The sequence below is a fragment of the Lactuca saligna genome, chromosome 7 (genome assembly GCF_052625555.1).
Source record: "Lactuca saligna cultivar CGN05327 chromosome 7, ASM5262555v1, whole genome shotgun sequence".
NCBI lineage: Eukaryota > Viridiplantae > Streptophyta > Magnoliopsida > Asterales > Asteraceae > Lactuca > Lactuca saligna.
Window position 1 is genome coordinate 20015797 of NC_136423.1, and position 13461 is coordinate 20029257.

At 32.8% G+C, this 13461-nt stretch overlaps 1 protein-coding gene and 1 long non-coding RNA gene across 8 annotated transcripts; both read right to left on the reverse strand.

Annotated features, from left to right (window-relative positions):
* Positions 1 to 397: 397 nt before the first annotated feature.
* Positions 398 to 3442, reverse strand: LOC145005484 (uncharacterized). 7 transcript variants are annotated; one of them, XR_013662583.1, is made up of 6 exons: positions 3060 to 3442; positions 2032 to 2097; positions 1255 to 1305; positions 1052 to 1133; positions 655 to 960; positions 398 to 572 (listed from the first exon to the last, which is right to left on the reverse strand). It is a non-coding gene; the product is annotated as an uncharacterized LOC145005484 (long non-coding RNA). The 7 variants fall into 7 exon arrangements; XR_013662582.1 differs by having other exon boundaries at positions 655 to 713; positions 826 to 868; positions 1052 to 1305; XR_013662581.1 differs by having other exon boundaries at positions 655 to 713; positions 826 to 960; positions 1052 to 1305.
* A 2350-nt stretch (positions 3443 to 5792) lies between these two features.
* LOC145006723 (uncharacterized) lies at positions 5793 to 9317 on the reverse strand. Its single transcript, XM_078965781.1, has 6 exons — positions 9252 to 9317; positions 8694 to 8879; positions 8381 to 8392; positions 6417 to 8163; positions 6126 to 6330; positions 5793 to 6048 (listed from the first exon to the last, which is right to left on the reverse strand). Exons 1-6 carry the CDS (start codon positions 9315 to 9317, stop codon positions 5793 to 5795), a joined length of 2472 nt encoding a protein of 823 aa, XP_078821907.1.
* Positions 9318 to 13461: the final 4144 nt, after the last annotated feature.

Sequence of the window (13461 nt, forward strand, 5' to 3'; positions counted from 1 at the left end):
TTAAAACACAATTATCAAGAAAAATTTGATATTAAATATATCAATAACCGAATTATAAAAAACGCAAAGTCAAACTACTTCATATATGGTTTATTTTCTTATTAGATTTTCTTTGTATTGCGTTCATAGTCTAAAATGGTAGATATTATCAACTCTAAGTTATTAAATAGTTATCATAAAATTTTCATAATTTCCAAACGTTTGGTATGATTCGTAATCATACAGTTTTTAGTTACCCCTCTACAAAAATTTCAAAACTTATCTTTAACTATCAAAATATTTTATAATAATTTTTATTAACTAAATAGCTCGTGATCTCGAGTTACCGTACTTGTAAAGGACGAAAAATACATGCAATAAGTAGGAAAGGAAGAAAGCTGGAAATTTGGAGGAATAGTTATTGTAATATAGCCAATACTTGTATATTACAAAAACAATGTAAAAACTTTTTTGTATAGACAATACAACACAATCAAAATAAGTTTATACATGGAATAAGAGTTATTGGCCTACTAAGTCTAACAAAACTTTTAGAACTTAAAGCACAAAAGATGTTGCTGATCATTAGAACCCTGCAAAACAAATACAAAACAATATTAAATAGAAATAACTTAAAAAAGATTACAAATAAAGTATTTTTTTATTGTTATTTACATGGTTGATTGCTTGAACGAAGCTATTGTCTCTTTCAGCAATACATGCCTCTTTCATATCTACAACACAAGCAACTTAACACTAATTTAAGCTAATACGAAACAAATACACATAAAGGCACACACAGAAATGCACATAGGTGCACAAACTTAAAAACATAAATAAACATACGAATACATATGCCTCTTTCTTTTGCCTCTTCAATAACTCGTGTCTAAAAATAAGATTTATAAAAAAACATGTAACATCAATGAGAAACTCATCAAAATTCATAAGATTATTGGATGTCATTGAAACTTGTTTTACCTGTTAACAAAAGAGAGCTTGAAGATAAATAAAACAAAGAATCAACTACGTGTAAAGAACTTATACAACACAAAAAAGGCAAATTCCATACCATTGTTTAAATTGGGATCATCCAAGAGGAGGAAAGTATTTGCAACCATTTGTTCCGAAAAAGAGCATCATCGACAACATTTCTAGAAAGAACAAAAAAAGTAAAATGTCTTGAAGAAATTGGTAGGAGGTGGGTTGTACTGAAACAGATTACTTTAAAAGGGGAAATGTACTTTCAGTTCATACACAGAAAAAACATTATACTTTGAAATCACCAATAGGTTACTTTATGGTGCAAACTAACTCTGAAATGACCTGCAATGGAAAAAAAATGGTCCAAAGAGTTAAATATATTTATATTAAGCTATAATAAAGAAAAAAATACGATAATTTATGACTATTTTAATATCACTTCTCCCGGGAGCATGACAGAAGTTATAGAAAGCACTATTGCAACAAACTGAATAAAACTTATCAGTTTATATTAGAAAGGCCTACAGATTTCTAGAAACATGACAGAACTTATAAAAATTACCCCAACACATTTACATACATCCCATCCTTTTGTCCCAGATTTGTTACATTGACTTAAATCAGAAAAGTAGTTATAGCACCTGATATTTCCACACACAGAACATGAATAACATCGTGCTTATGTTTATTTAACAATTTTGGCATCATACTTCCATTTCTTTTAAATAGACAAAACAATGAAATTAATTGCTATAAAAAAGTTCAAAATTATCGCTTGGTCTTACAAAGGATGTTAAGAGGACACACAAATCTACACATACAAATACACATGCATACATACAAATACATCGAGATCTGTTAAAAAAATAATGTGTATATGAGCGAGACAAGTCTAGATGGAAACTCTCCTCCTATTCACCATTTTCTCCAAAATTCTATGTTAAATATTACAAAAAAAAAAAAAAAAAAAAAAAAAAAAACTCCATATCGGACCAATATGATTTAATACCCAACTAAATGTGGTTTTGGATCATTAGTAATTGTGAAAGAGAAAGATGGTCAACTTACGGAAGCCTGCGACCCCTGGACTCTTTTCGATACATGATAATCATTCTTTTTTCTTTTGCTTCCAAGCTGAAAGAAAGATAATGACTTTAATTAATCCTGTGATAATTATAACATAAGCTGAAAGAAATAGCAATGTAATACTTGCTACATACCAATAAACTCTAGATTAAAACTATTCACATACTTTTCTTTTGCTTCCAACCTAATAGGCCAAATAAAGGGCAAATATGTCACTTCAGCAACAAAATGGAGGGTAAATTGGGAAATTTAGACGAATAAAATACAACTAATGGACCTGATAGGCCAAATTGATATGAAAAAATGAAGGGCAGAGGTTACTAAAATTAATTTCCAATATTCAGAAATGTGAACTCATGCAATCACAATTCACTTACATAAGGTTAAAACAGTCAAAATAATTGAGATTACAACAAAACAGAAAAACATTAACTTGACAGAAACATAATTTTAGCAGATGAAAGATATGAAACTAACCACAAAACATAATTAGTCATACTTCCACGAATTAGTCATACAATAATAAGAAGACAAAACATAAACCAGTCAACAGTAAATGGAATGATCAATAACTTTTACCTCCTCCTGTTAAAATTTAAGATATTTAGAATTGAAGATTGTAGGAGAATGAGAGCAAAGAATGACAACAGGAGAAGTGGGTGCACCCCCAACCAACCTTAACTTAAAAATCAATTGAATATATCAACAATTACACATATGATTTTATAAAGAACCTAATGATTAGTGAAAAAAAATCAAAATTCAAGAAAGGTGAAGTAATTATCGATTTACTTGATTGGAGTTTGGAGAAGATCAATAATCAATAACACATAGATATTAAAGGCATAAGCAGCGGATTCAGCCTTGGAAAGATATTTAAGAGGCAGATTTTCTTGAAACTAAATGTCGTGACGGTACCAAATCAGCATTAAAAAATACCCTAATTGGAACAACAAAAAAAAAACAAATAAATCACAATTGAGACTAATGAAAAAATAAAGAAGAAGCACCTTAGAGTTAAGATACCGAAATTCCATTTTCTTGTGGTGTGGTTCATCACGACTTAGGGTTAGGGGTTAAGGTTTGTGACATTGAGGTTGATAGGGATGGCGGGATAGGGTTAGGGTTTTTAGGCTCGACAGAATGTAGAAGCAGCGTGACAGACGAGGTGGTGAAGGGCGATGACAGAAAAGGCGGACTTCCAGGGGCTCGATCATCTAGTTGATAGGGAAGAACATGGTGGCCGGTAACATACTTACGGGTGGTAGTGACGGCATCGTGAGGGTGATGGTAATGGAGGCATGCTGAAGATTCAAGAGAGCAAGTAAAGAGACAGAAGAGATTTGGGAGAAACAATGGTGTGTAGATGATATTAGGGTTTTACATGTTTAGACATAGGGATGTTTAAAGATAAGGATATGGTATGTTTTCATTATGCTTAATAGATTTGTACATGGTGTTATAATAGATGTACCTCTTAATTTTCAAGAAATGGGCAATATGTTTAATAATATAGTAAAGATATATATATATATATATATATATATATATATATATATATATATATATATATATATATATATATATATAGGTAAAATGAATATATACCTAACAACCTTATATAAGCTTAGGTACCTAACCACATTATACTACATTGTTTTGTTGGTGATTTGTTATCATCAATGTTATTTAAGTGTAATGTGATTACTTTGTTGACTAAAAATGATCTTGATAAATATTAAACAAGTAAGGAAGGTGTGGAGTACACACTTGTTTAAGTTTGATCAAGTATCAAAGTACACTGTCATTTAAGGTCGAAACCCCTGAACGAACGGGGGTCCGGGGGCAGCGCCCCTGGCGGGGTCCAAGGGGCAGAGCCCCTGGCTGGGATCGAGTTTTGTATTGCTGTATTAAAAATGCATCAGAAAATCCAAATTTTGAATATTTGACCCGGTTTTGACTTTGCATTAATCCTTATACCAAACCCGGATTTATAACAGTTTTGACTGTTGAGAAAACTGTTATATGACAGTTTTGACAGTTTTTCAGACAAGGAATGTATATAACCAATTTTAGTCAGTTTTCTGGTACTCACGAAAATTACACCATCTCATTCTCTCTTTCTTTCTCTTTGATTTTATCTGAGTCTTATCCAATTGAGGATTTAGGAGTACCACCCAAATACTTCGATTTGAAAGTGATTATCACGATTCTCAGATTTCCAAGTGCCACTAAACCATATTTCTAACATGTTTTGCATTATATTTCCATTGCAATCGTCTAAGGTTCTTAAACTTCAACCCTTAACTTGATTTACTTCCAAGATTTTCAGACATTCACCATTATATCCCTCCTACTCCATTTGATTTGTAACGGTAGTATATGAAGCCCACCAAGGGGTCTCCGATAGAAATACGTCATTTGAAGAAAGATAATGGTGAAACTCCAAAGATTTTGGAAGCAATCAAGTTATGAGGTTGACTTTTAAGAACTTTGGGTGATTACAATGCAAATATGATACAAAATTACGTAATATGATGTGGTTAGGTACCTAAACTTATATAAGGTTGTTAGGTATATTCACTTTACCCTACATATATACATATATATATATATATATATATATATATATATATATATATATATATCCTTCTTTATATATTTACTAGCCATTTTACCATTACATCTTATTTATAGTTTTAATCTTTTTATTCTTTTAACTTTTTTCTATTACATTAATCAAAAATATAATTTAAAATATAAATAAATATTTTGCATTAATTAAAAACTCATTACATTACTTAAAAAGTATAGAAATTTAAAAGCTAAATCACCAGGGGCGGACGCATGATTTTACGGTAGGGGTTGCACGGGAGATTTAGAGGTTGCACGGTAGTAGAAAAAATAAAAATTTTTAAAATTTTTAAAAACCTTTCCACTACGGCTGAAAAATTTAGGAATTGCCGGTGCCACCGTGGACCACCCCTAGGTCCGCCCCTGTAAATCACTAAATAAAAAACATAATTACTTAACATAAACAAATATTTTATATTACTTAAAAAAATATTACATGTAGAAATTTAAAACCTAACTTAATGAAAATACATGAAAACATAGAAATTTAATTGTGTAATTTGTTTTTCATATTGTTACATATTTTTCAGAAAATTAAACTAATATAATATAATTAGTAATGATATATATTGGAAAAATAGAAATAGAAAGAAGATATATAAATAATATATAAATGAAAGAGGTGATATATGTAAATAACATATAACTTAAAAGGGGTGTTATATAAAATTAACTTTAAATTGAAAATGAAAATGACGAAGGTGTCCATCCAATTTACCTGTGATGTGACTATTTTATTCAACAATCAATCAGCGCTCTGGTAAGCATCCGTGAAGGCAATGTTTTAAAACCCGGGTTTTTAGTTGACCCGGTGTGAAGACCGGTTCACGGGTCAACCGGTTCAACCGCTGGGTCAACCCGGTTTATGACATTTTTTTATTTTCATATATTTTTGCTTTCCTCCACACTACATAGACATATAATACCAATAATTTGATGTCAACAAAGTTTAATCTAAACACAAAAAACAATCTTAACACAACAAACAACCACATAGAGTATTAATAATATGTTATAGATCAATCTTAACACAACAAACAACATAAAGTATAAATAACAAAAGAAAACATAGTTCTAGACAAATCCAAACACGTTACGACCAAACCAAATCATGGATCTTGAGAAATTGGAGTATTATAAGCATCGATCTCGTGGTCACTTAGTAACTGAAATTCACTATCAACTTCATGATCAACATGGTCACCTTGTGATTCAGAAGCCGGTTCATACTCTTGCTCATCAAGCATATTTTCCAAATCATCATAATTAAGTTCTCCTTCCCGCTCTTCTTCAACCACCCAAAATCCCGTCTTATCAATATTTTCATAGTCAACAGGATCGTAAGACCTCATATCAACCTTCAATCTACAAAAACATTCAAAAAAATCTCAAATATAACTTGGTCATTTTATAGCATAGTATATCTTAGCAAGTTACCATACCTATTTTGTAAACGCAAGTTGTAATGAACAAATACAAGATCATTTAGCCTTTGATGTTCCAATCTATTCCTCCGTTTCGTGTGAATCCTTTCAAATACACTCCAGTTACGTTCGCAACCGGAAGAAGATGCCGTTTGACTTAATATTCTAATAGCAAACTTTTGCAAAACCGGAATATCTCCGCCAAATAACTTCCACCACTCATCTACAAATGATATAGTCAGCAAAAAAAATATATTAGAAAATACAATATTTTATATATAATAATGACACGTTAAGTTTAAATCATACCTGGACGAGTAAGATTACGAGAAGCAACGACACTAGATCTACCAAAGGTACCTTCAGCATCACGAAACCTCCCTAAATTCAAGGTAATATTTAACACGTCATCACCTTTAAAAGTCTTCTCAACCATTTCAAGAACGCCTTGAAACACCTCATTCTTCTTACAAAGATTTGCATGATCATATTGGAAAACAGGATTCAACCAATAAGCCGCACAATAAATACTTTTTCTTAACATCCTATCCCAACGGCTATCAATTATGTTAGTGTAAGGCCTATATAATTCCTTCTTCTTCTTAAATAATTCCTTAATCCCTCTTCTTGCCTGACGCATTCCCTCGTAAACATAACCAATTGCAGGTTTTTCATCCGAATCACACAACCGCAAAAGCTTTAACAAAGGAGTCATCACTTTCACTGTAATCAAACAATTCTTCCAAAAGATTTCATTCAAGACAATCTGTTTACATTCAACCGCATTTCCCACTTTCAACATCTTCTTAAACTCATTAGATATGACCATTGCTTGTAAATCTTCTTTATGGTCATACAAACTTTGCAATGCTATGAACACGGTACCAAACCGAGTAGCACCTGGACGGATAATTTCTTTCCAACCGGGTCTTTTTCTTAACCAATTCAACGACCACTTATGATTATAAACAAAAATAGTAACCCTCGATGCAAGATTGACCAAACTTTTCACATTATCCAATTCTGAAAGATCCTTTAATACAAGATTAAGACAATGCGCTGCACATGGAGACCAAGTAATAGAAGGATATCTTTCACATAACTTAGTACCAGCAAGCTTGTAATTAGCAGCATTATCAGTTACCATTTGAACCACATTTTTTTCTCCTACCATTTCAACAATCTCAGCAAACAAATTACACAAATTTGTAGCATTGCTCTCTATATCAGATGCATCAACAGATTTAAGAAATGATATCCCTTTCGGACAATAAACCAAGAAATTAATCAAATGTCGTTGTGAAACATCCCTCCACCTATCACTCATAATTGTGCAACCTGTATCAACCCATTGACTTCTTAACGAATCAATTATCAATGAAACTGACTTTTTTGCATCTGTCAATAAATTAACCCTCAGAGCATGATAATTAGGTGCTTTGTACCCATAACCAATACTTGCTATTTTATCTACCATAAGTTGAAAAAAAGGAGAGTTGCAAGCATTCATAGGTATACATGCATCATAAAACCACATAGCAATAGCTAAATCCACATCATGTATTTTTGCCTTACTTTGCATTGCAGATTTAATAGTGGGTTGGGAAGGATCATTTATACCTTTTGTAAAAAATGGATGCAAGTTTGAAGTAGATTTCCTTTTACCCTTTTTCACAGTTGACATTTCTATTTCCTCCATCTCTTCATCATCATCCAAGATAGTAACACTAGTGGTGCGTTTTTCTTTTTCTTTTTGGGCAGTCTCTTTCAACTTTCCTTGCATTGTAAACTGCACTTCTGGACTAACTTTTGGACATGCTGCTACCTCACCTTTAATACCAGCAAGATGTTTCTTAACCCTGTTTATTCCACCACCACCTATAACTTTTTGACAAAAGTTACATATCCATGCCTTTTTCCCCTTCTCATCAACGACTTGAGTAACATGTTCCCATGCTATATCCGTCTTTGTTCGTACATTTGATTGAACCGAAGAATGGGATTGAGCTTGAGATTGTGCTTGCGATGGTTGTTCTTCCCTTGATTCCATATCTAACTGCATTGAAAAGTAATTTTATAATCAATAAACATATGTCAATTGGATCCTAATTTCATAATCTACATAATCAAAACCTTGAAACAATGACCAATTAACAATAAATGAAAAGTAAATAACCAAATTTGTCACAAAATCTTGAAACAATGATAATTAACAATATATGAACTGTAATTGATTTCACATGTAATTGATAATTAAGAATAAATAAACTAACAAAATCTATCACCTGCAATTGATAATTAACAATAAATGAACTGTAAGTTCACCTGATTTCAAAGTCAATTAGAGAAGAAAATAAAACAAATCTAGCAATTGATTTCTAGTTTCTACAGCTAATCAAAAAAAAAAAAAAAAGTCACTGCATTGGGTTAGCAATTGATTAGCAATAGCTAATCAATTAGAGAAGGACTGAAACACCGTCGATGTAGCACTGTAGCAGCAAAAAAAGAAAAGAAAAAAGAACAGAAAGGAAATCGGAAGTTGATTTAGCAGCAAAAAGAAAAAAGAAAAGAAAGGAATGAACTCACCTGGAGGCGGCTGGAGAAGATTGCAAGTCGCCGGAGAGTGAAGTCGATCGAGAATGAAGTCGCAGGAGAATGGAGGCGACTTGCTGCGTCGCCGGTGATTGGAGGCGACTTGCGATCTTGTTTGCGACGTGCTATTTTGTTTCCCAGAGAAGAACGAAAACGGAAGTCTGTTTTGTGGCCTGGAGGCTGGAGCGATACAAGATAGTCAAATAATTAAGCCAGCCCTAATAAACCGGTCCAACCCGGTTTTTACCGGTTCATAATACCCGGTTCAACCGCGGGTCATGATAAACCCGGCCGGTTCGATCCGGTCGGTATTTTTACAAAAACCCGGTCTTGATTAACCCGTCTTCTATCCCGGGTCACGGTCCAACCGGTTCAACCGGCCGGGTCGACCCGGGTTTTAAAACACTGCGTGAAGGTCACCACATTACAAGACGACTACGTCTAAATTGAGCGGAATTTACACGTATACAAGGCTTGCCACATAGGATTTGACGCGTAGGAAATCCCCGATACCTCATGGTCTTAGCGAGACGCTAGAAAGTTAGAACATACATAACCATTTTGTATATCGATTTTTTCCAAAGTTCTAAAAAACTCATGTTTGTCATCTTTCGTCATAACGCATCATGGCTTCAACGTTTGTATTTAATGTAAAACTTTAACAAAATATTGTTTTAAATGTATATAAAAATGATTAATAATAGAATATATACACAAAATTACCGGTTTAAATCACGCCTTACAAACAACGTCACGATTCACGGCTCATAAAAGCTCGAAACTTGACATTGCCGCCTAGTCACGCCTAACGTTATTTAAAATCTTCATTTTTTAATATATTTTTTTCTCTATCATAGATTTTTATTTAATAATAGTTGTTATTATAATTTTTTAATCAATGATCAATTTCAAAATATTTTTAAATTAACAAACTTATTTTTTTTATAAAGTAATTTATGAAATCTCCAACATCTAAAACTTTTAGACACATATAATATTATTAAAAATAAAAATAAAAATAAAATTTAATAAATAAGTATAATACAATTAGCAAAATTAGTATAAGTACTCCTAAATTTAAAGTCCATATTTTAACATTGTTATATAAATAAAGTATAAAAATATTGCATATTATTATAAAATAAAAATCGATCGTTAAGAACTAGTATTTAACTAGGGTGATATTACCCATGAATTGTTGGAGATGTAATTTGTAAATTTTCTATTATGTGCATATCATTTATATATATATATATATATATATATATATATATATATATATATATATATATATATATATATATATATATATATATATATATAGAGAGAGAGAGAGAGAGAGAGAGAGATCGTGTCTGTAAAAAAATTTGCATTAGGACATTTTCTATAAATTATATGAACAATTTTTATACTTTATTTTCTAAACAAGGATCAAACCTGCCAATATACAAAATTTTTAAACATATAAACTGTTTTTGTTAAAAAAAATCAAATGAACTTTTTATGTAAATCACAATAAGAATTTTTATAAACATGTTAATAAATGAAACTCTTATGGCCAACATGCCCGACCCAAGAAAGGGGCAAACTAGGCAACGGTTGAGGGCCTTTACTTTTTGTGGTCCAATTTTAAATATGTTAGTGTTTGAGTGTTTGTGTATGTATTTTTGTTTTGAAAGAAGAAAACAATCTAATAGTAACTTACTTGGTAAAAAAGAAACTCGTGTTCAATCCCTACTTTGACGCTTATATTCTTTTTATGAAATTTATCTTTGCTGATAATTATGCATATTTAAAAATCTCCATCTCCATATTCTAATAAAAGAATAGGTTTAATGTCCTATTGACAAGTATCATATAATTAAAACACCTCATTAATGTTATATATTCCTTATCATGCCACTTGTCAACCTATTAATTATTCATTTCAAATTCAAATTTTAAATTTCTTCGTTCTAATTACATTAAACTAATAATTGATTCTTTTATTTAAATTTCAAATTTTAAATTTTCACTCTAATTACATTAAACTAATAATTGATTCTTTTATTTAAATTTCAAAATTTAAATTTTCCCATTCTAATTATATTAAATTAATAACATTAGATTGAAAAAATAAAATAAAATTGATATATACTATAAAATGATATAACTTCATGTATTTAATTAAATCAACGATTATAATTTTATATAACTAAAAAAATATCTCTTAAATAACAATTTATCTAAAATAATTAATTAATAATTTTGACTTTTTATACGAAAGTTTAATTAATTTTATAACCGTGGTTCTCACGTGTTATAAACTAGTATAAAACATAAGTTTCTCGGCGGTACCAAAAAGCATTAAATCTATTTTATTCGTGTCGAATGTAAACTTTTTCCATATTTAACTTTATTTTATATTTATCTAAACATATTTAAAAGTTAAATTAAATATTATGTACGTTTCTAGAACACTTGCTTTTTACGATATTAAAAAAAAATCATATGATCGTTTTATATATATAAATATAGTTTTCTATGTATATTATATATAAAAAAACAACAAATACCAAAACCACTCTTTTATATGTAAATATAAATATATTAAAAGAACAACAAATATCAATTAGTAGTGTTGTCAAAGCTAGTTAAAGATTTTGTGTTTATAAAAATGATAAAAGGTTCAAGCATTAGTAATTTTTTGCAGTATTTAAGTTAAATTTGTTGCAATTTGTCTATAGGGTTTCTCTGCCCAACATCTTCTCGGTGAGTCAGTTATCTGACTCGTCGAGTGCATTCATTAATGACATGCAGACAACTCGAGTCGACACGACAAGTTGGACTCACAACTCGTCGAGTCACTTCATGAATCTCAAAGTTAAACACATATTAGCGCACCTGAAAGTCCAGATGTAACAATTCTCCCCCACTTGAATTATATGTCTCCCTCAAAATCACTTCTCAACGTCACACATATCGAACCTAAAGACCTGAAATGGACAGGCTCTCATGCCGCTACATTACCCCTTCTGACTCTTCAGAAGTTGGAAACTCTAGTGGTCTGTCTCCATGCAAGACCGCCCTCACTAGATATCACCATGATAATGGTTCCTCGAATAACAGGCCCAGATAACTCACTGCCCCTTCAGATTCTCTTGTGGCTACTGGTAGAAACAAGTCAAATTCCAAAAATCGGATACCGATCACTCAAACCAGACATACTCAACGATCCAAATCACACTCCAAGGATCAAAAGGGTCACATTACACCAGAGACCCATCCACTATACTGCAATCGAAACCCATCTGAACAAAGAACTCTCAACACTCTGTTCTCAAACACAAGAAAATGATAATGCTTGCTCAAAAGTGTCCTCTAACATCTAAAATCATAAGCCCCAGCTTCCTCTTCAATATCCCTTTCAACACTGAGCACCATGTCAACTCCCGACCCCACAGTTGAACCTCCAAAAGTTACCCATTACATGCTCCACAACACAATAGCTATCTTGGCCCATTGTGACATACGATTCACAAAGTTCGCTTTACCCCAAGCGGATACTACAATATCCCTTTCAACACTGAGCACTATGTCAACTCCCGACCCCACAATATCACCACACCCTGTCGCTGACTGGTGAATACTACGGCTCCCCGCAGTATCACAACACCCTCTCGCTGACTGGTGAATACTACGACTCCCCGTAGTATCACAATACCCTCTCCCTGACTGGTGAATACTACGGCTCCCCGCAGTATCACAACACCCTCTCGCTGACTGGTGAATACTACGACTCCCTGTAGTATCACAACACCCTTTTGCTGACTGGTGAATACTACGACTCTCCTTAGTATCACAACACCCTCTTGCTCTAACTCATGGAGGCTACAGCTCCCCGAAGACTTAGAACACTTTCTTTTATCACTCCACAATCTCAACCTCAAGTCGACACCGCACTGCGTTCACTAACTCATGTTCCTCGGTCCAACATAGATATGTGCATACACCTACCCAAATTATGCATCATTATTCATGATGACAACCACCATAACAAAACACTTTTCCTCGCTACAATTCATAAACCCACTTGATGTCAATTAGCCGAAGGGCTCCCACTGGAACCATATATACGTGATGCACCACTTGCCATCTCATAACTCAAGTCTCAAAATAATCCGATATTCAGGGCATTATATTCGGATACCTCGGTACACCATCAGAGAACGTCACGATGTCTTGCCTCAACCACTGATCTCCTACATATGGCATCATACTCAGATATAGCCATGCATCCTTTCAGAATCTCACAACTGATCCTCCTCTCACACAACTCGTAACTTTGGAGTATCCCAATTCTCAATTGAAACACGGAGGAATCGTCAATCACTCAGAACACGTTGATGACCATCCGAAACTCCCTCCAATATTGCTCAAAATCCATGCAAGAATACACATATCGACCCAGAAGTTGGCTGCGTAATCATCTCCTACCCTTCCTAAAGTGCATATAACAACCCATTCATTGAACTATGAATTGTCAACTGCCGAAACTATCCTTACGAGCCAACCACCTTGAATTTACCATTACCACCTCGAAGAATTTCTATCCGCCACAAGGTCTCCGACTAACGGTCAGCTTCCTTAGAGACACTTATCCCTTCCCGAACACGTACAACATGCATTATCTCATTCTTCACCTCTCCTCGACCACCAATAACCCTGGTTTCATGCATCCGAACCGAAGGTCACCATATCCAGTCCTCTAACCGCTCTTGAA